This window comes from Musca autumnalis, unplaced genomic scaffold (assembly GCF_047663935.1).
Source record: "Musca autumnalis isolate F117 unplaced genomic scaffold, ASM4766393v1 scaffold_4, whole genome shotgun sequence".
Lineage (NCBI taxonomy): Eukaryota > Metazoa > Arthropoda > Insecta > Diptera > Muscidae > Musca > Musca autumnalis.
Genome location: NW_027411977.1, coordinates 93,249,216 through 93,272,784, shown reverse-complemented (window position 1 = coordinate 93,272,784; position 23,569 = coordinate 93,249,216). Strand labels below are relative to the sequence as shown.

Genomic DNA, 23,569 nt, shown 5'->3' with positions numbered 1-23,569 from the left:
AATTTTGTTTTTGTTTGTGTAGCTTTCTTTTTTGTTTTTGTTTAGTTCAGTTTTTCCAATATACAAAACAAAAAATGAAAACACAAGCGGTTATACAGTGCGAAATGTTTAAGGAAAATCAAACTTAAAAGAAGAAAAACAAAAAGCATCACATTGACACCCTACACAGAGTGGGTGTTGATCATTGATGTGTGTTTATTGGGTGTAAATGGAAAATCAATAATAGTTGTTGTTTTGTTAGTAATTATCTAACGTAACTACTATAATATTTTTAGAACACTAATTTGGTTGGTATGTATTTATTAAATTCAAAATAGCAATTTTAAATTTAAGCCATTTGACAAAATCGGTATGCAAAAATAAGTTTCTTTAAAATAATTCTTTAAAAAACTAAATTTTGTGGTCTAATGATCCTTGAAAAATTATTCCTTAAAAATTCACGTTTGGTAGCCTGATGATCCCTTAAAAATTATTCTTTATCTGATGATCCTTGAACAACGATTCTTTAAACCAGTAAGGAAAAGATCAAAGCCGGGCGGGGCCGACTATATGATACCCTACACCACTGTAAATATGTAAAATATAAATCGGAGATTGTCCAGATCTTAACCGATTTCCATATAATTTGGCACATTTATTTCCAGACCGAATTCAGTCACACATCCAAAATATCATTGAAATCGGACTTATATAGCGTGTTTGGTGCAGCAAATACGCGAAATCGGCCGAAAATATATATAGGAGCTATATCCCAATCTGAACCGATTTCGATATAATTTAACACATTGATTTCTAGACCGAATTCAGTCACACTTTCCAAATTTCAACGAAATCGGAAATATATAGCGTGTTTGGTACAGAAAATACGTGAAATCGGGCGAAAATATATATGTGAGCTATATCCAAATCTAAACCGATTTCGATATAATTTGGCACATTTATTTCTAGACCGAATTCAGTCACACATCCCAAATTTAATCGAAATCGGACATATATAGCGTGTGTGGTACAAAAAATACGTGAAATCGGCCGAAAATATATATGAGAGCTATATCCAAATCTGAACCGATTTCGATATAATTTGGCACACTTATTTGTAGACCGAATTCAGTCACACATTCAAAATTTCATCAAAATTGGACGTATATAGCGTGTTTGGTGCAGCAAATACGTGAAATCGGGTGAAAATATATATGGGAGCTATATCCAAATCTGAACCGATTTTCACCAAAAGCAATAGCGTTGTTCCTATGGCTAAAAAAAATGTAGTCCCCAATTTTCAGCTGAATCGGAAAAAAATGCGACCTGTACGGTGCGAACAAAAATACATGGACAGACGGACGGACATGCAAAATCGACTCAGAAAGTGATTATATGTATATCCCCAAAAGGAACTATGGGTCCATTTCGTTTCCTTTTGTATGTTACATACAAATGCACAAAGACATAATACCCCTTACCACAGTGCAGTGTAGGGTATAAAAATCTACATTTGGAGGTCTGATGATCCTTGAAAATAATTCTTGAAAAAATCCACGTTTGGTGGTCTGATGATCCTTGAAAATAATTTTGTTTTTCAAAATCCACGTTTGGCGGTCTGATGATCTTTGAATTTTTTTAATCCACGTTTGGTGGCCTATTTCTTTAAAAAATCCATATCATCACACCAACGATGATCCTCGAAAATATTTCTTTAAAAAATCCTCGTTTGGTGGTCCGCTAATCCTTAAAAATATTTCTTTTAAAAATCCAGGTTCAGTGGTTTGCTGATCCTTGATAATATTTCTTTAAAAAATCCACATTTGGTGGTTTGCTGATCGTTGAAAAGATTTCTTTAAAATATTTTCGTTCGGTGGTCTGCTTATCTTTGAAATTATTTCTTTAAAAAATCCACGTTTGTGGTCTGCTCATACTTGAAAAGATTTTTTTAAAATTTCCACGCTTGGTGGTCCGCTGATCCTTGAAACTATTTCTTTAAATTACCCACGCTTGGTAGTCTGCTGATCCTTGAAAATATTTCTTTAAAAAATTCCCGTTTGGTAGTCTGCTGATCCTTGAAAATATTTCTTTTAAAAATCCACGTTTGGTGGTCTGTTGATCCTTGAAAATATTTCTTTAAAATATCCACGTTCGGTGGCTTACCGATCTTTGAAAATACTTCTTTAAAAAATCCACGTTTGGTGGTCTGCTGATACTTGAAAAGATTTCTTTAAAATTTTCACGCTTGGTGGTCTGCTGATCCTTGAAAATATGTCTGTAAAAAATCCCCGTTTGGTGGTCTGCTGGTCCTTCAAAATATGTCTGTAAAAAATCCCCGTTTGGTGGTCTGCTGATCATTCAAAATATTTCTTCAAAAATTCCAAGTTCGGTGGTACGTTCAGCCTTGAATTTTTTTTTTTTTAAATTCACGTTTGGTGGTCTGCTGATATTTGAAAATATTTCTTTAAAAATTCCAAGTTTGGTGGTCTGCTGATCCTTGAAAATATTTCTTTAAAAAAATCGACGTTTCTATAATTCTTTAAAAATAAACTTTTGGTTGTGTGATGATCCTTGAAAATCATTTTTTAAAAAGTCTACATTTGGTGGTATGATGATCCTTGAAAATAATTTTTTAAAAAGTCTACATTTGGTGGTCTGATGATCCTTAAAAATAATTTTTTAAAAAGTCTACATTTGGTGGTCTGATGATACTAGAAAATATTTCTTTAAAAAATCTTATTTTGTGGTCTGAAGATCCTTGAAAATATTTCTTTAAACGTGGATTTTGTTTGTCTGCTGATTCTTGCAAATAATTTTTTTAAAAATCCACGTTTGGTGGTATGCTGATCCTTAAAAATTCTTCTTTAAAAAAATCACGTTTGGTAGTCTGATGATCCTTGGAAATAATTCTTTAAAAATCCACGTTTGGTGGTCTTCTGATCCTTGAAAATATTTCTTTAAAAAATCCACGTTTGGTGTTCTATTGATCTTTGAGAATATTTCTTTAAAATATCCAGGTTTAATGGTCTGCTTATCCTTGTAAATATTTCTCTAAAAAATCCACATTTGGTGTTTGTTTGTTTGTGGACTGCTGGTCCTTGAAAATATTTCTTTAAAAAATCCACGATTGGTGGTCTGCTGATCCTTAAAAATATTTATTTTAAAAATCCACGTGGTCTGCTGACCCTTGAAAATATTTCTTTAAAAATTCCAAGTTTGGTGGACTGCTGAGCCTTGAAAATTTTTCTTTAAAAAATCCACGTTTGGTGGTCTACTGATCCTTGGAAATATTTCTGTAAAAATCCACGTTTGGTTGTCTGCTGATCATTGAAAATATTTCTTTAAAAATTCCAAGTTTGGTTGTGTTGCTGACCCTTGAAAATATTTCTTTAAAAAATCCGCGTTCGGTGGTCTGCTGATCCTTGCAAAGATTTCTTTAAAATACCCACGCTTGGTGATCTGCTGATCCTTGAAAATATTTCTTAAAAAATCCACGTTTGGCGATCTGCTGAGCCTTGCAAATATTTCTTTAAAAATCCACGTTTGGTGGTCTGCTGATCCTTGAAAATATTTCCATAAAAATCCACGTTTGGTGGTCTGCTGATCCTTGAAAATATTTCTTTAAAAAATCCACGTTTGATGGACTGCTGACCCTTAAAAATATTTTTTTAAGAAATCCACGTTTGGTGGTCTGCTGATCCTTGAAAATATTTCTTTAAAAAAGCCATGTTTGGTGGTCTATTGATCTTTGAAAATGTTTCTTTAAAATATCCAGGTTTAATGGTCTGCTGATGATCCATGAAAATATTTCTTTAAAAATCCACGTTTGGTTGTCTGATGAACCTTGCAAATAATTCTTAAAAAACTCCAGGTGTGGTGGTCTGCTGATCCTTGAAAATATTTCTTTAAAAATCCACGTTTTTTGGTCTGCTGATTCTTGAACATATTTCTTTAAAAATCCACGTTTGGTGGTCTGCTGAGCCTTGCAAATATTTCTTTAAAAATCCACATTTGGTGGTCTGCTAATCTTTGAAAATATTTCTTTAAAAAATCCACGTTTGGTGGACTGCTGACCTTTGAAAATATTTTTTTTAAGAAATCCACGTTGGTCTGCTGATCCTTAAAAATATTTCTTTAAAATATCCAGGTTTAATGGTCTGCTGATCCTTGTAAATATTTCTTTAAAGAATCCACGTTTGGTGGTCTGCTGATCCTTGTAAATATTTCTTTAAAGAATCCACGTTTGGTGGTCTGATGATCCATGAAAATATTTCTTTAAAAATCATGTTTGGTTGTCTGATGAACCTTGAAAATAATTCTTAAAAAACTCCACGTTTTTTGGTCTGCTGATCCTTGAAAATATTTCTTTAAAAATCCACGTTTTTTGGTCTGCTGATCCTTGAAAATATTTCTTTAAAAATCCACGTTTGGTGGTCGGCTGATGCTCGAAAATATTTCTTTAAAAATCCACGTTTGGTGGTCGGCTGATGCCTGAAAATTTTTCTTTAAAAATCCACGTTTGGTTGTCTGATGAACCTTGAAAATATTTCTTTAAAAATCCACGTTTGGTTGTCTGATGAACCTTGAAAATAATTCTTAAAAAACTCCACGTTTGGTTGTGTGGTGATCCTTGAAAATATTTCTTTAAAAAATCCACGTTTGGTTGTGTGGTGATCCTTGAAAATATTTCTTTAAAAAATCCACGTTTGGTGGGCTGGTGATCCTTGAAAATATTTCTTTAAAAAATCTACGTTTGGTTGTGTGGTGATCCTTCAAAATATTTTTTTAAAAAATCCACGTTTGGTGGGCTGGTGATCCTTGAAAATATTTCTTTAAAAAATCCACGTTTGGTTGTGTGGTGATCCTTGAAAATATTTCTTTAAAAAATCCACGTTTGGTTGTGTGGTGATCCTTGAAAATATTTCTTTAAAAAATCCACGTTTGGTGGTCGGCTGATGCCTGAAAATATTTCTTTAAAAATCCACGTTTGGTTGTCTGATGAACCTTGAAAATATTTCTTTAAAAATCCACGTTTGGTTGTCTGATGAACCTTGAAAATAATTCTTAAAAAACTCCACGTTTGGTTGTGTGGTGATCCTTGAAAATATTTCTTTAAAAAATCCACGTTTGGTTGTGTGGTGATCCTTGAAAATATTTCTTTAAAAAATCCACGTTTGGTGGGCTGGTGATCCTTGAAAATATTTCTTTAAAAAATCTACGTTTGGTTGTGTGGTGATCCTTCAAAATATTTTTTTAAAAAATCCACGTTTGGTGGGCTGGTGATCCTTGAAAATATTTCTTTAAAAAATCCACGTTTGGTTGTGTGGTGATCCTTGAAAATATTTCTTTAAAAAATCCACGTTTGGTTGTGTGGTGATCCTTGAAAATATTTCTTTAAAAAATCCACGTTTGGTTGTGTGGTGATCCTTGAAAATATTTCTTTAAAAAATCCACGTTTGGTTGTGTGGTGATCCTTGAAAATATTTCTTTAAAAAATCCACGTTTGGTTGTGTGGTGATCCTTGAAAATATTTCTTTAAAAAATCCACGTTTGGTTGTGTGGTGATCCTTGAAAATATTTCTTTAAAAAATCCACGTTTGGTTGTGTGGTGATCCTTGAAAATATTTCTTTAAAAAATCCACGTTTGGTTATGTGGTGATCCTTGAAAATATTTCTTTAAAAAATCCACGTTTGGTTGTGTGGTAATCCTTAAAAGTGCTTCTTTAAAAAGCGACGTTTGGTGGTCTATTGATCCTTGAAAATATTTCTTTAAAAAAATCCACGTTTGGTGGTCTGATGACACTTGAAAATATTTCTTTAAAGAATCGACGTTTCTATAATTCTTTAAAAATCTACATTTGGTTGTCTGATGATCCTTGAAAATATTGCTTTAAAAAATTCGTATTTGGTGGTCTGCTGAGCCTTGAAAATATCTCTTTAAAAAATCCACGTTTTGTGGTCTGCTGTGCCTTGAAAATATTTCTTTAAAAATCCACTTTTGGTGGTCTGCTGATCCTTGAAAATATTTCCGTAAAAAATCCACGTTTGGTTGTGTGGTGATCCTTGAAAATATTTCTTTAAAAAATCCACGTTTGGTTGTGTGGTGATCCTTGAAAATATTTCTTTAAAAAATCCACGTTTGGTTGTGTGGTGATCCTTGAAAATATTTCTTTAAAAAATCCACGTTTGGTTGTGTGGTGATCCTTGAAAATATTTCTTTAAAAAATCCACGTTTGGTTGTGTGGTGATCCTTGAAAATATTTCTTTAAAAAATCCACGTTTGGTTGTGTGGTGATCCTTGAAAATATTTCTTTAAAAAATCCACGTTTGGTTGTGTGGTGATCCTTGAAAATATTTCTTTAAAAAATCCACGTTTGGTTGTGTGGTGATCCTTGAAAATATTTCTTTAAAAAATCCACGTTTGGTTGTGTGGTGATCCTTGAAAATATTTCTTTAAAAAATCCACTTTTGGTGGTCTGCTTATCCTTGAAAATATTTCCGTAAAAAATCCAAGTTTGGTGGTCTGCAGATCCTTGAAAATATTTCTTTAAAAATCCACGTTTGGTGGTCTGCTGATCCTTGAAAATATTTCCATAAAAATCCAAGTTTGGTGGTCTGTCGAACCTTGAAAAATAATTATTTAAGAAATCCCCGTTTGGTGATCTGACTCCTTCAAAAAATATTCTTCAAATAATCCACGTGTGGTTTCTGATGATCCTTGAAAAATATTGTTTAAAAATCAGCTCCTTTGAATTAGGTAAGGGATTGCAATATACTTCTCAATCAACCTGACGCTTTTATTTTCAATTTTCTTTCCCTTTCATGTTATTTTTTCAGTTAAATTGGTGTGAACTTTCACTATGTGTACTAAAATTTTCCCAGAATTTGTAGGGCTTTTCAAATGCATTTTATACTGACTGAAACAATTCAAGGCGTCATCTTAAGTTTTCCGGCGAAACATCTTGTCTGCATTTTTGTTTATATCTGCGAGTGAAAAAATATGTTTTCTTTTTGTTTCCCTTTTAACATTTTGTTTTTGGTCCGTTTCAACATGTTAACACAGATTGTGGATTTGTGGAGTTTAAAAATATTTATGGTAAGACCCCAAAACATTATGGCAATGGTTTAGTGCCACAGAGAGTCAGAGAAGCGAAAACAGAAAAAAGAGTTTAAATACATGAGATTATTTTCGGACAGGGATTTTTTAAGAAACAAAAAGAAAAAAACATACCTATAGTGTGTTCGGAATTTTTTTGACAAACCAATTGTACATGTCGTTCAGCAGAAGTCATTTTATTTAAGATAGCCGAATGAATGATATGTATGTTACCAATTTATTTCAGAGTTTTTTTTTCTTTTTTCTTAATTTTCAAAATAACACATTTATCATATATTTTCATTAATTGATGTCTGCCTAAAGACAAATCACTAATGGATTTGATAGAAATATATATTTTGTTTTTACAAAAATTCAAGTAGTTTGTTTTTTAAATTAAAATTTCAAAAGATTAACATGGATTTTATCCGATTTTTTTCTGGTCCATTCATATTGAACTTTTGTTAAGAGTAACAGTGAGAATGTTCTAATGTTATAGACAAAACTATAAATGTGGCTAATAATCTTTTCGTTTTAAAAAAGTGTATAAGTGCCATTTGTTTGCGGCTTTCAATATCTCTACATTCTGAAAGTGCAAGTGAAAATGTAAATTTGTTTCTCTGTTACTGTGTTGTTTGTTCTGCAAAGTGTTATGCCCATAGATTTCAACACATTACAGTGGAGTTTATTGCAATCAGTATTGAAATATGGTCACCATATGCTGGCATGATGAAAATTTTATTTCATGGAGGATATAAAATAAATACAATTTGGCTTTAGGATTGTGGACAATTTCCGAATTCATTTCAATTGATAGGACCAACTACACACCAATAAACGAAAGTTGTACGGATCAAAATCCAAAGAGGGTCTTTAGTGGAGAAGTTGAGGTACTTCAGTCTATATTCCAAATGAGTTGACGTCATCTCCGTACTTTGGCTCATTACAAAAAGCAACTCCAATTCTTTCAAAATTCCTTTAGAATCCTTAATATTCACATTTCATAAATAATAATTTATGATTATATTAAAAGTATTTCTTAGCTCATCACTCCTTCTGTATTCAGCCCTATGTATTTGTATCAACACTTTTTATTCATTGTTGTAAATTTAATATCTTCCGGGTATTTTGGGGAATCATGCTTTTGTATGCTTTTTTATGGCTTCGTGTGTGGTATTTTTCCAAGAAATTTATAATTGTTGACGTTAAAAGGGAGAGTGGGTGCAAATTTTCCATTGAACCGTCTACACATTTATACCAAAAAGTAATAGGAATGTTGTGTTTTTGGATTTTAGATTTATTGTTTTTGAAGTTTTTGTCACATTTCGTACCATTTCATTTTAAATTTAAATTTCAAATTTAGTAAAACACTGTGTGTAATTTTTTGAGTCATGAAAAATTAACCATATTCTGACACCGCAGCATGATAGAAGACCAAAAATAAGAAGACACGTGTCCCGGCGTTTTTTCCTATCACTTCGAGTTTCGCGGTTATGGGCCCTCAAAGACCTGAGGCCTTGATGTCAAAAGGACTCATTTTACCAGGCTCATATCTTCTAAACGGCTAAGAATTTTGGTTTACACGTCGAAGCAAAGTTGTAGCGCTAGTCTTAAAGAATAATTATTGTGAACACACCAAATCAATTTAACCTCATCTTCTAGGTCAAAATCGTCAAGGTCAAATTTCCGTCCTAATTTTTTCTCGGATTTTGGTCTTCAGATATCAAACCGATCAAAATTGAAGCAAACAACCAACTACAAAAGTGTACCTTATATATCAATAAACAACTTTCTACAATATGTGAACTCTGTAGAAACGGTTGTTAATGTCCAAAATAGCAAAACAAATCCTCTTTTCTCCGATTCCGGTTCATAGCTACCAAACCGTTCAAAATTCAAGAACACAATCAACTACAATAATGTAACAAAGATATCAGTAAATGACTTTCTGGAACATACGATCTGTCTATGAACGGTCCTTAAAGGTGAAAATAGCAAAAAAACTTTTGAAAATATTAAATTTTTATACTTTTTTCTCCGACTTTTTTCCACAGATACCGAACCGCTCACAAATTACGTATACTTCCAACTACTAAAATCTACCTAAGATTTTAATAAACAACTTTCTAGAACATATAAACATTCTAGGAACTAAAACTTTGCTTCGACGTGTAAACCAAAATTCTTAGCCGTTTAGAAGATATGAGCCTGGCAAAATGAGTCCTTTTCACATCAAGGCCTCAGGTCTTTGAGGGCCCATAACCGCGAAACTCGAAGTGATAGGAAAAAACGTCGGGACACGTGTCTTCTTATTTTTGGTCTTCTATCATGCTGCGGTGTCAGAATATGGTTAATTTTTATCGTGTCGCACAGTGTAATTTAAATTTTTAAATTTGTTAAATAATGTTTTCTAAAAATCCACCAAAAGTGAACTGAAAATCAAAGTTCAAAGTTCTAGTGAACTAGTTCAGTACCATAGCTCGTTTGCGTATGAGTTATTTCATAAAAAAGGGATTAAATAACTCATACGTAGCTCGTTCATACTAACTACCGGTGACCACTGAACTACATACATACATATATAGTGAACTAGGTCCTTCAAACGAATACATTTTTCAACATCAACATGTGCGATCGTTCCGAAGATCAAACATAGACTTGGACCACCACCTCGTTGCAACAAAGGCACATGCCCGATTAAACGTAGCAAATAAAATCACAACATAGAAGTTAGGCATTGGTAAGCTGCAATCACAACAGATAGCCACAGTATAATCCACTCAACTGGCCTAATTGATTAATAAAAGCACTCCTAGTCTCTATGCAAACAGCCGCAAAATCCATACTTGGATACCAGAGACGTGCACCAAGGAACCCGTGGTATGACCAGGATGCGGCACACAGGGCTACTCTACAACACAATCCCACGACGGCCGGCTCTATGTACCGGATTGACCCGAGGAAATATCTTCTCGACCAGGGGCAGTCAAGCAGCAACTACAAGTTCGTCTTTATTTTTACTTTGGGAGCGGTATGCCTGCTCCGTATTCTTTGGGTCCGCGACGGGATAGAAAGTAAACCAGGACCATGGTTTTTCACCGTTTTTCAGGGTCTCATGCACCATAGGTCGGTGTTGCTGAGATGCCACGGGTGCCGTGGATGGGTGCATTTCAGGAACTGTTCAGTTTCTAAAAAAATTTGACATTCCTGCAGTTTAACTGCGATAGTCTTCGTAGGAAGATCAGTGAGATCGTGAATTTTATGAGTCAAAGAAATTTAGTGGTCGCGGCGATTCAGGAAACGAAGGTAAAAAAACTGCAATCTTCTGAGTTGTTATGGATACAACGTTCTTCGCCTGAACCGTACGAGGAGTGGGGTGGTGGACCTGCATTCCTACTGCACCAATCTGTCCAGATTCTGGAGACCCATACTTTGAGCATATGGGCGTAGCGGTGAGGTGTAGAACTACTGAATGTGTATATTCCGTCGATTAATAGCTGTGCCCCGCTTAATTCGCCTAACATCAGACCTCTGCTGAGAAGTGATAACCGGCTGGTCCTAGGAGATTTCAATGCACATCATCAGCTATGGAATTCAGCCCTAGGGATGAACAGAGAAGACAGATCTAGCTGAGCAAATAAATAGCTCCACATTTTGCAATGCAAACGAGGACGCGCCCACTGCGATTAGAGGAGAGTGCCGTCGTTCGCCTGACATATTCATCGTATCACATGGTCTGACAAATGACGTGACTTAGCAACGCATCATTTCACTTGGGTCGGACCATCTCCCAATCTTCATCTCCCAATCCTCATCTTCCAATCCTCATCTCCATCAATAAACCACCCGACTTCATAACCTCTGAGCGCCGTACTTTCAATAAACATGGAAAAGCTAATTGGCAATGATTCAGGGAATTCATTAACTGCCCAACCCCTCTGATGTTCGGGTAGCAGAGGCGAATATCGGAGACAGCATCACTGCTTCAGCCGCTCGCTATATTCCTGCTGGTCGAATACTTGAAATAAGACCTAATTTTCTCAGCAGAGGCGACGGGATTAGCAAATTAGCCTCGCCGCACGAACCCTAATGACCCCAGAGTCAGAGAACTGACAGTGGAAGTCAATCGATTAGTCGGAGAACACATGCGGAAAAAGTGTCTAGAACATCTGAGGTGCTGCAACATTGGAACCGATTGTAGTAAATTGTGGACAATGGTTAAGGCGCTATCGAACCCTGGTAGGAGGGATGATCGGACATCTGTCATTTTTAACGGCGTGGCTATGACAGATCCGAAGAGGTGAGCGGGTTATTTCTGCCGACAATTTATCGAGCACCACGATAGCGACCGGGCGAAGATAAGTGTTTTACGTTGTTGCGATCTCTTCCAGCCGAGGAGGAACCACCACAATTTACGATGGGCGATATTGCAAATGTTATACGAGGCGTAAAATCATTCAAAGCGCTTGGACCTGACGGAATTTCAATGGTGATGCTAAAACAGTTGGATGACTGGGCGGTCAAGTATTTAAGTAAGGTCCTCAACCTATCGCAGGGTGGTCCCGCTTCTGAAACCTGGGAAGGATGCCTGCAAAGATGAATCTTCTATCGCCAGTAGCAAAGATAATCGAGGCGTTACTCCTCCTCAGCATCAGAGCGTATTATCAAGTTGCGGATAATTAACACGGATTCCGGAAGCAGCAAAGTATCACAACACCACTGCACGCCATTTCCACATATATTGGCCGAGGACCCAACCAGGATAAACCATGCCACAGAACAGTGATGGTAGCATTGGATCAGGCTGTTCGAGGATATCGAGAATACTACCCTCCGGACTAGTCTGAAACGCTGGGTCATCAACTATTCGTGTGGTCGCCAGTCATACATGGAATACAGAGACAGGAAGTTCAAACCCCGTAGAGTGAAGCAAGGGGTTCCCCAAGGAGGGGTGTTATCTGTGGAACTGTTTAACCTCTACCTTTCTCCAATTCCGCGACCTCCCGACGGCATTAAATACGTACGCGGATGATTGTACATTTGTGACAGGCTAAACGCCCATCTCATTGATCTTGTAGAGTTTTTCCACTCGAAATGAAGCTCCCACTGAATGTGCAGGTCGACGGTTCAATTATTCCAACCGCACACTACCCCAAAATCATGGGGGGCATATTCGATAGCATGTATGAGTCGTCCGAGCATGCTTTAGTTATCTGCGATAAGTTGAGAAGCAGGAAAAAGGTCCTCAAGTCCCTAGCCAGAAGCACTTGGGGTGCGGATAAAGAAACCTAGTTATGCTCATGCAACGTAATAGGAAGGTCAGCTTTACGGCGCCTGCGTGGTTTGCTAACGTTAGTAATACGCAATAGGATAACTTAAAAATCTGCCAGAATGCTGCCCTGAGAACAGCAACAGTGTGTCGCCTCATGTCTTCTGTGGACCACTTGCATGAGGAGACCAAGATTCTGCTGGTGCGTCGACACAATAGGATGTTGACGATGCAGTACTTGCTTGGATGCTACAGGCAAGACTATCAAAATCACCATTTGGTGGATATGCCCGAACCCCCCAGGTGAGTCAGGCAGGATCTTCGTGATCTGGAAAAGCAGGTCCAGAGATATAAAAGATAACACCTAGATCAACGTTTGTATCAGGCAAGTTTGAGAGATATTCTCACTGATGCCGTCGCTGAGGCTTTAGAAGCCTATAGTGCGAATATCGTCCTCGAAGATTACCAACCATCCGTGGCAGTGGAAGAGCAACAGCTGTCAAGGCAAACGAGAGTTATGTTGGCACAACTAAGATCTGGTTGGTGCTGCCGTCTCAATTCTAAGTGGGCCGCATACTACACAGCACCTTTCTAGCTACCCAGCCCAACAACTAACCTAACTAAGGCAGAGTCCAATCAATGAATGAATAAGTTTGAAAGAAATGATGCTGTGCAAAGTTGTACCAATGTCAGTCAGTATAGTAATCAGTCACGTAATCAAAATTCCTTTCTGCAATAATTAGGTATTCAGGAGGTTTTTTGTGACCATTTTTGAACGTATGAACTTGTGGACAAAAATATACATTTCGATTAAAGCTGAAACTAGTTGCATTTCTTTTCGATAGATATAGCGCCCACCAGTCATATCAGTTAATCACCGTATAACTTAGAGCTTTTGGACCACAATGTCTGGAAGCATTGACATGCCCACGACAAACATAATGTCCATGTAAACTGAACCACAACAAGAAGCAACTGTATAACGGAGAAGACCGATGCGGACAATTTTCGAAGTTAAACTAAATTTGGATAAAATGTTAGGATATCCGAAGTTTGGACTATATCGGTTGCTCCTTTCAAGATAATAGTGAGTACCATTTTGGTGAAGTGGATGTACCCGAGGAGTGGACCAAAATGACCCATCTTCAAACATTAAGTTTTAACAAAATAATACGTAGGACAAATTTTGGACCGAATCAGCTGATCCCTTCGAGAGATATCGTGCGCTCCAGTCATTACACATGGTGCCATAGGAGTCTCTTACTACTTTCGAACTATTTTCTTAAGAGGTATGGACTTGCTTGAGAGAAGATTTTAAACTGAACTTTTCCGAAATTTTGTGAGGGAGGTACCCGAAGGAGTGTCCATATTGAAACTTTATCTATGTTGGGTAAAAATTTTACGATGTGCGAAGTATGGACCAAATCGGATACTCCCTTCAAGAGTTATGGTGCACAACACTTTTCCAAACATTTTTGAACATTTGTGGCTCATCTTCGAACTTGAATTTAGTTTGGACAAAATATTCGAATGCCAAATGTTGGACCAAATCGTTTGCTCAGCCATTCAGCCACTGCATATGGTGCCAGAGGGATTTTTTTACAACTTTCTAGATATTTTCTCAGTAAGTATGGACTTGCCACTGAAAAGGCTTGTATCGTCGTAATATCGGCAGAGAATACAAGGTGCTAAAATACAAATCAAATCAATTTTAGAGCAGGCCTTAAATTGAAATTTTCCGAATATTCATCAACAATTTTGAACTTTTGTGGGGAGGTATCCGAACCGATATGGCTCATCTTCGAACTTGAACTAAGTTTGGAAAAAATATTACGAAGGTCAATTTTGGACCATATCGGCTCGTCTCAAACTCATACTCTGGATCTGAAATAATTATTTGGATGATGTACATTTTACCCGTATGAAAGTGTATATACCCTCGTTAATCTAAAGACTGACGGTATAAACAGTACCATAATGGTACGAACGGACTAAAAATCTGAAAATTGGTACCTATGTACAAAGTCTGGTTTACACCAAATTGGGTACTTCGGAAGAGAGTTATTGTGCTCACCTGTCAGTTCAGTTGGATGCCGTAGGGTTTTGCCTACAGCTTTTGAAGCATTAGCACAAAACAAGTACCGGCCACGCTATCGGAATCCGTTTCTCCAATCAATATGTATTAGGAGATTTTCAGATTTTTGTGGCCTTTTTGGACGTATGAGCCGACAAAAATGTATTTGAATTAAAGCATAAAAGTGTCTGCGGAGCATAATCCATTCCGGAAGTTGATCTTATTTTGGGAGTCATTTCATTTTCGATCGATAGCGTGGTCACAGTCTAAGTTCGAGGTTTTGGACCACTATGTCAGGAAGGATTGATCTGCCCACCAAAAACATAATATCGCTGTAAACAGGGCCACAAGGAGTATCATCGATATACATTTCCAAAGGATCTTCTAACAGTGCTAAACTGCACTTAAACAAAAATGATGAAATTTTGTGTGTGAGGTACCCGAGGGAGTGGACAAAAACGATTACTGCCTTTGAGTGTTATCGTGCTCACCATTTTAGCGAAAAATTTTGAACTTTGTGGGGAAAGGTACCTGTAGGTGTGAACCGATATGGCTCATGGACAAAATATTAGGATGACTAAATTGTGGACCGAATCGCCTAATTCGTTCGAGAGTTATCGTGCTCTCCAACCACTATAAGTGGGCATTGCTAAATCGACTGTGAAATGGATTTCGTCCAAACATATTGGGATCTAAAACCAGTATTTCGATGAGGCACATTTTGACCGTGTGAAATTGTAAACGTTAGTCTAAAGACTGAGGGTATAAAAACTTTTTATTCCCAAAGAAAAAATTACATTGAGAAGTTTTTTTTTTTCATTTTTATAATTTGGGCGGACGAGTGATGCTTGGGTATAAACAGTTTTATGTTGATGAATTTATTCAAAGATTCCTTATGCGAAGCACATCCACAGTCAAAAAAGTAGGGAACTGACGAGGACCTGTGGCGAGGTCCAAAACTACAAATTTGTCTGTCTTACTTCTTGGCAAATAACTCCAAATTTTATAAACTAAATAATTAGTTATTTTAATAAAATTTTAACAAAACGTTGTTGGTTGCTTGTTACAGCAACACCATATGACCGTGCCAGTGTCTTCAATTAGAATCATTGTTGCGTTTTTTATTGGGACAGCGTTTGCAATTTTGTTTTTTTTTTCAATTTTTTTTTTTCAAAATTGCAAACGCTATTCCAATAAAAAGCGCCAATGTTACTAATTGATGACACTGACACGTCATATGTTGTTGTTGTTATAAGCAACCAACAAAATTTTGTTATATTGCCTTCGCCATTCGTCAGGGTTGCATGAGGTTGCAAAGGAAAAACTTCTGAAGTTGACGTTTTTCTTTGGTCACGCTTATACTTCGAGCTGACGATTGATGTTTGAGTATAACAAGTTTTTTGTTGACGAAGTTATTGAAAAATAACTTCGGTGGAGAATATCCCCCAAAAAAGAAACAAGGGAACTGATTAGATTCTGTGGCGAGAATCTTCCCTGCCTTCAAAACAACAAGAATAGGAGCAAGTGAGACTATTTTGACAAAAATGTGATTAAGGGAAAAAGAGAACCCATATCGGTTAACCCCTTTTCGTAATATCCTCACAAAAGTTGAAACCTCAAATATGTTCACTTAGATGCAGTTTAAGGCTGTGAGAACTTTGGCCGTTCGAAAAAATCATAATCATGTTATTAAAAAAAATAGTAAATTGTCTGTTTTTTGTTTTGTAGTTTCGTGTGACAAAAATTTTTGATATTGCAAGAACACTAAGGTCTAAATTCCCTCTGGTATAAACTTATTAATAAACCTCGATCAATGTTATTCATCCATATATTGCCCTGTCATAGAAATTTATTTTTTAAAGAAAAATTGTACCTTAAATATGTGTATGTTAATAAAAAGAAGCCAATATTACAAATTTGGAACAAAGCTAATTGTTAATCATGCCATCATGCTCTCTAATACATATTGAGAATTCCAATATTTCTTTTTGTGAGACTCTACTCTAATACGTACCTTCAAATTTAGGAAACGTGAACCCAAATTCTTCAATTCAACGAAGTCGGATTGCATATTTGTCCAAGTTTCTTGGAGGAATTGTAATTTCTGTTCATTGGGTGTTAGGGCCAATTGACGTTTCAAATTATCCATTTGACTGGCAAATTCGTTGGCTTTTTGGAAGAATTCGATAAGGACCGAAACACAGTCTACACGCTTCAGTACCAAATCTTTCAATTCTATCCAATGTTTGTGTAATGACTCGGCCTTAGAGTCGACATCGTAACGTTGCTGGGCACTCAATGATTCCAAATGGGTTTTTATTGACTCCAATAGAAGGTTGATCAGTTCACCTTTAATCTAGGGTAAGGGAAAAGATGATTAAATGATTTGATACCTAATTTCATTAAAAAATTCCATTTAACCAACCTCTAAATCCTGCATAAGTTCATGATGCTGCAGCAGAAATTGCTTACTTTGTTCCAAGTTTTTACCCATGTGTATATTTTGCTGCAAATAGTGCTGGCCCGAAGACATTAGCCACTGCAGCAGATCATTGTACTGAGCCAGGAATTCTTTGAGGGCCTGATTGACACGTTGCTGTTCCTCATTGCTGTTGGCACAAATACCCTCAATGTAGGCTTTACGATTTTCAATTTCATCCAACACCCGTTTTATGCCTTGGGTTTCCGGCTGGGTACGTCCCACATCGTCTAAGATACTGTAACCCAAACGTAAAGGCTCCTCAGTGAATTTGGCAACATCTTTGGCCACCTTGGCATACATGGCATAACTTTCCGGTGTATTAGGTGGCAGTTTGACATTCGACAATTCTACTTCCAATTTTTCCAATACCTTCAACGTATTATCTGCCTTTGAGAAAAAGTCTCGCGATTGGTGTAGCCAATGTTCTCGTTGATCTACCAAATCAAAATGCTCCGAACAGGCACTCAGTACATTGTAGGCTCTAGCACAGGCCTCGTCTCCCGTGAATGTGCCGGACGATTGCAATTTCTCCTTGGCTCGTGTAATTTTGAGAGCACGATCTCGCAACTGCATAGCCTGTTGTTTCCATTCCTTATAATTCTGTAATGCCAGATTGGCAGTATGTTCACATTCACCCAAACTAAACAGGGTGGAGATTTCATCCTTTTGACGCTGCAAAGAGGCTTCCACTTCAATGAGCTCCCGACCCAACATGGCCAATGCCAAACATTGCTCCAATTGGGTTTTTCTTGTTTGCCAAGCAATTTCCAAGGTATTGCGGCGATCATGCAAAGCTTCCAACCATTGTTGGACTTGATGTACAGCGCGGGCGGCATCACGCTTTATGTGTTCCGGTCGTGTATCCAATGTTTCTAGGTTTTCCAATTCTTGCAATTGTGCCAACAATTCATTACCATCCTTTAGAGCAGCCATCACCGCCGTTAACATATCGATACGCAACTGTTTGAATTTACTGAGGAATTCCTGAACAGCCGCCACCTCAATAGGTATCATGGTATCAATACAAGCCACCTCCAGTGAGTCCATACGTCTCTGACACTGGGCCATTTTTTCCTGGAATTGTGTACACAGATGCAAAATATTTTGACGATCTTGCATTAGATGTAGAATATCAGCCCAGATTATGTTCAAAGTATCGGCCATGGCATTGACTAGATCGGCACTGATACGTTTGCTGGCAAGTAGCTTATCAGCTTTGTGAACGAATTCTTCCATTGGACCGGGTAGGTTCTGATGAAACAAAGGCAGGGGAAATGTGAAAAATATTTGCAGAATTAATTTAAGTAAACTGACTTACCTGTACATGCCTAAGTGTCTCATCGTGATCATTCTGTAGCCGAAGGGATTCATCAAGGTTAGCACCTAATGTTGTTATTTTTGGTTCCAATTCCACAACTTTTATATACAATTTTTCCGTACTCTATAGGGGATAGATAGATTGGATGAATATTTAAGCGGAATTTAAGCAAATTAATGCTTAATTGAAGTTTGCAGAAATCCGGAAAAAGTCTTGATCGCACATTAGATATTACACAGAACAGAACAAGCTTCCTTTTATTTACACACATAATTAATAATGACAAGAAGTTGTTATTTATATCTGTACATTGACATTTTTACACACGTCTCATTATTCTCGAACCATGCATTCCGCCTTATGGAGAGAGAGGGTATATACACTTTGCTCCGATCATAAATGGGTTCATTGAAATAATGGTTTTAGACTTCTCATATCTTTAGGCCAAATCTATTTCCTCCTGGTATCTCCTCCCCAAAAGTTCAACCAATTTCGATTAGGTGCAGCTTAAGGACTCTTCGCGAATAGTTTTGAAATTTTTAACCTAATGTTGTCTATGTGGTCCTGATTACTATTCTATAATTTTTGAGTGGTCGAGTCCATATGGACACAAACTAAAATGCCACTTCGGAGCAGAGGCTGCAGAAATCGCCGTGGAGCGATTTAATGCTTTCTGAGGGGATTTGACACCGCCGAAAATTTGTATGCACTGTATGGGGATTGAACCGCTGGCCTTCTGAGTGCAAGGCGGATGTGGTTATCTCTGCGTAGTCACCATATCCTTTTGAATTCAATTTTTTTTTCAAAATATGTATGTATGTGTGCGTGTTTTTTAACTCAGTTATTAGTATTTTATTTTTTTATTCCGAAAATATCTTCACCCGTCCTAACCACTCTCTATATATGCCTCTGTCGATGTTACGTCTATCTATGCAGACTTCGCTCTCTAGAGACTACAACAATTGAATCAATAACGGTTTCCCATTTCCATATTTGGGTCTAGTAACTGACCTTCATTGAAATCTTGGAGGTATTTCAGGTGCTGACAAAAGCAACAAATCCACGCATAAATAACAAACGGAATTATGACGAATTTCAAATACCCTAATGTTTTGGAAATTTTTGGTGAAATGGAGAATGTTACTGGGCAATGGTATGCCCACCGGCTTTGCATACTAAAATTATTTTTTAAAACGTCCACGTCATAAAAAATATTCTTTAAAAAGTCCACGTCATAAAAAATATCCTTTAAAAAGTCCACGCCCAGAAAAAATATTCTTTAAAAAGTCCACCTCCTTTAAAAATATTCTTTAAAAAGTCCAAGTTCTGAAAAAATATTCTTTAAAAAGTCCACGCACTTAAAATTTTTTCTTTTAAAAGTCTACTCCCAGAAAAAAATATACTTTAAAAAGTCTACCTCTTTTAAAAATATTCATAAAAAAGTCCACGTCTTGAAAAAAATAATCTTAAAAAGGTCCACGTCTTGAAAAAAATATTCTTTAAACAGTCCACGTCCTTAAAAAGTTTCCTTTTAAAGTCCACGCCCTTAAAAAAAATATTATTTAGAAAGTCCACGTCATAAATAAATATTCTTTAAAAAGTTCATGTCCTAAAATAACTTTCTTTAAAAAAGTCCACGTCCTGAAAAAATATTCTTTAAAAAAGTCCACGTCCTGAAAAAATATTCTCTAAAAAGTCCACGTCTTGAAAAAATATTCTTTTAAAAGTTCACATCATGAAAAAATATTCTTTTAAAGGCCACATCCTTAAAAAGTTTCCTTTTAAAAGTTCACGTCCTGAAAAAAATATTCCTTAAAAAGTCAACGTCCTGAAAAAATATTCTTTAAAAATCCAAGTCCTGAAAAATATTCTTTTAAAAGTGCACGTCCTGAAAAAATATTCTTAAAAAAGTCCACGTCTCGACAAAGTATTCTTTAAAAAGTCCACGTGCACAAACAATATCCTTTAATAAGTCGACGTCCTGAAAAAATATTCTTTAAAAATTCCTGAAAAAATATTCTTTTTAAAAATTCCACGTCTTAACAAATATGTTTTAAAAAGTCCACGTCCTAGGAAAATATTCTTTGAAAAGTCCACGTCCTAAAAAAAACATCAAAAAGAAAGTCCACGTCCTAAAAAAAAATTTTTTAAATCCACGTCCTGAAAAATATTCTTTAAAAATTCACGTCCTGAAAAATGTTCTTTAAAATATCCACGTCCTGAAAAAATATTCCTTAAAAAGTCCACGTCCTGAAAAAATATTTTTTAATAAGTCCACTTCCTGAAAAAATATTATTTAAAAAGTCCACGTCCTAAAAAATTTTTCTTTTAAAAGTCCACGTCCTGAAAAAATATTCTTTAAAAAGTCCACGTCCTGAAAAAATATTCTTTTAAAAGTTCACGTCCTGAAAAAATATCCTTAAAAAGTCCACGTCCTGAAAAAATATTCTTTAAAAAGTCCACGTTCTGAAAAAATATTCTTTAAAAACTCCTGAAAAATATTCTTTAAAAAGTCAACGTCCTGAAAAAAATTCTTTAAAAATCCACGTCCTGAAAAATATTCTTTAAAAAGTCCACGTCCTGAAAAAAATTCTTTAAAGGTCCTCGTCTTGAAAAAATATTCTTTAAAAAGTGCACGTTCTGAAAAAATATTCTTTAAAAAGTCCACGTTCTGAAAAAATATTCTTTAAAAACTCCTGAAAAATATTCTTTAAAAAGTCCACGTCCTAAAAAAATATTCTTTAAGTAGTCCACGTCTTTAAAACTTTTTCTTTTAAAAGTCCACGTCCTGAAAGAATATTCTTTAAAAAGTCCACGTCCTGAAAAAATATTCTTTAAGTAGTCCACGTCCTTAAAAATTTTTCTTTTAAAATTGCACGTCCTTAAAAATTTTTCTTTTAAAAGTCCACGTCCTTAAAAATTTTTCTTTTAAAAGTCCAGGTCCTTAAAATTTTTTCTTTTAAAAGTCCACGTCCTGAAAAAATATTCTTTAAAAAGTCCACGTTCTGAAAAAATATTCTTTAAAAAGTCCACGTTCTGAAAAAATATTCTTTAAAAAATCCTGAAAAATATTCTTTAAAAAGTCCACGTCCTGAAAAAATATTCTTTAAAAAGTCCACGTCCTGAAAAAATATTCTTTAAAAAATCCTGAAAAATATTCTTTAAAAAGTCCACGTCCTGAAAAAATATTCTTTAAAAAATTCACGTCCTGAAAAATATTCTTTAAAAAGTCCACGTCCTGAAAAAATATTCTTTAAAAAGTCAACATCATAAAAAAAAATTCTTTAAAAGTCCTCGTCTTGAAAATATATTCTTTGATAAGACCACGTCCTGAAAAAAATTTTTTGAAAAAGTCCTCGTCCTGAAAATATATTCTTTAAAAAGACCACGTCCTGAAAGAAAATTCTTTAAAAAGTCCACGTCCTGAAAAAATATTCTTTAAAAAGTCCACGTCCTGAAAAAATATTCTTTAAAAAGTCCACGTCTTGAAAAATACTCCACGTCCTGAAAAAATGTTATCTTAAAAAGTCCACGTCCTGAAAAAATGTTATCTTAAAAGTCCACGTCCTAAAAAAATATTCTTAAAAAAGTCCACGTCCTAAAAAATATTCTTAAATAGTCCACGTCCTGAAAAAATGTTATTTTAAAAGTCTACGTCCTGAAAAAATGTTGTTTTAAAAGTCTACGTCCTGAAAAAATAATCTTAAAAAAAGTCAACGTCCTGAAAAAATATTCTTAAAAAAGTCCACGTCCTGAAAAAATATTCTTAAAAAAGTCCACGTCCTGAAAAATTATTCTTAAAAAAGTCGACGTCCTGAACAAATAATCTAAAAAAACCTACACTTCCTTAAAAAATTAAAAAAGTCCACGTCCTGAAAAAATATTTTTAAAAATGTCCAAGTTATAAAAAAAATATTTTCAAAAATGTCCATGTCATCAAAAAATATTCTAGAAAACCACGTCTTGAAAAAATTTTCTTAAAAAAGTCCACGTCCTTGAGAAATATTCATCAAAAAGTCCACATCCTGAAAAAATTCTTTAAAAAGTCCACGTTCTAAAAAATTATTCTTTAAAAAGTCCAAGTTTCCCAAAAAATATTCTTTAAAAAATCGACGTTTCCTCTCTTGGGGTTCAATTCCCAAGCAAGGCAATATAACATTTTCATCGGTGGCATAAAATATCTCTCGTACAGCAAATGATGGCGACATTTCATAAGTATTTCAGCCATGTTAGGTAGATCCCACTCATTAACGTAATAGAAGTCTTCCAGAAGGGCCTGTCATGTTACTTAATATTAAAAAATATGTCAAACACGAAACAACCTCTAAAAATTAAACTTCTTTTATAGTCACATACAATGTAAGCTTATACTTTGCCCAGCTCTAGGGTTTTAAAACAAATCGACCGCTCGACGAACAAAAATTGCTTTCTACATATCGCTCATTTACTCAAAGAGTGGCACATTTCAAAAAATCGAGTTTCGAGAAAAATGCGTTTTAAGTGTGCGATTGAAATTTGATTTCCCAACTTAAAAAGATTATTACACAAAAAAACTACGTGGACCATATTTTGCAAACAGCTAGCCAGATATCAGTGCTAAATGTCTGTGCAAGATCAAGCATGATTTGAAGTGTTTTATTTCTTCATAAACTCCAAAAACTTTTGTATTGAATTATGCAAAACTCGTAGTAAATCAGCTGAAACTCGTCGAGTTTTAGAGATATCAGCATGAAAATTTGACACAAGATAAAGTTGAAGTCGTAGAAAAAATTGTTAACTCAGAATACGCATTTTTTTGAGTTATGTCGCTCTTTGAGTAAATGAGCGATATGTCGTTGTATAGATCGGTAGTCTCGTACGGTAGTATAAAGTGTGGTGGAGAGAAAAAATATTTGAAAATGTTGTAAGGTACAGACTAAACCACCCACCACTGTCTCGAAGCTGCCCCTTTGTCGCAAATTATAACAACACACTTTTGTTTGGTGGATTTGTGTTTAATAAGGTTTTAAAACTGCAATGACACAATCTTTGGAAACTTCTATGGCGCTGTACTTTTAAACATATAATCGTGGGTTCGCAATCAAAGCAGCATATTAAATTTTCTATTTATTTAAATCTTCATCAATAACTTTTCATATGCTCCAAACGTCTCAACTATAGCAACAATGAATACCCATTTCGTATAGCGAAACACCTAGCAATGTAGAAGTTGTTTTTTGAGGAAGCTCTAAAATCTCTAAACATAACAAAGATAAAGTTGCCACTGCCATAACTACTTGGCTGCTGCATTTGTTTGTCAGCAGAGGCTCACGTTGTTGCTGGCTGAGTGGCGACCTGGCTGCTGCTGCCAA

The 23,569-nt window shown here is 35.6% G+C and overlaps 1 protein-coding gene across 18 annotated transcripts in view; it reads right to left on the bottom strand.

Annotated features, from left to right (window-relative positions):
* zormin overlaps positions 1-23,569 on the bottom strand; it is a 361,202-nt gene that overhangs the window by 212,674 nt on the left and 124,959 nt on the right. For all 18 annotated transcript variants that reach the window (XM_073982044.1, XM_073982035.1, XM_073982040.1 and 15 more), the window contains 3 exons: positions 18,219-18,341; positions 16,844-18,151; positions 16,433-16,774 (listed from right to left, as the gene is read on the bottom strand). In XM_073982044.1, coding sequence (XP_073838145.1) covers positions 16,433-16,774; positions 16,844-18,151; positions 18,219-18,341 — 1,773 coding nt within the window. The remainder of the gene's footprint in view (positions 1-16,432; positions 16,775-16,843; positions 18,152-18,218; positions 18,342-23,569) is intronic.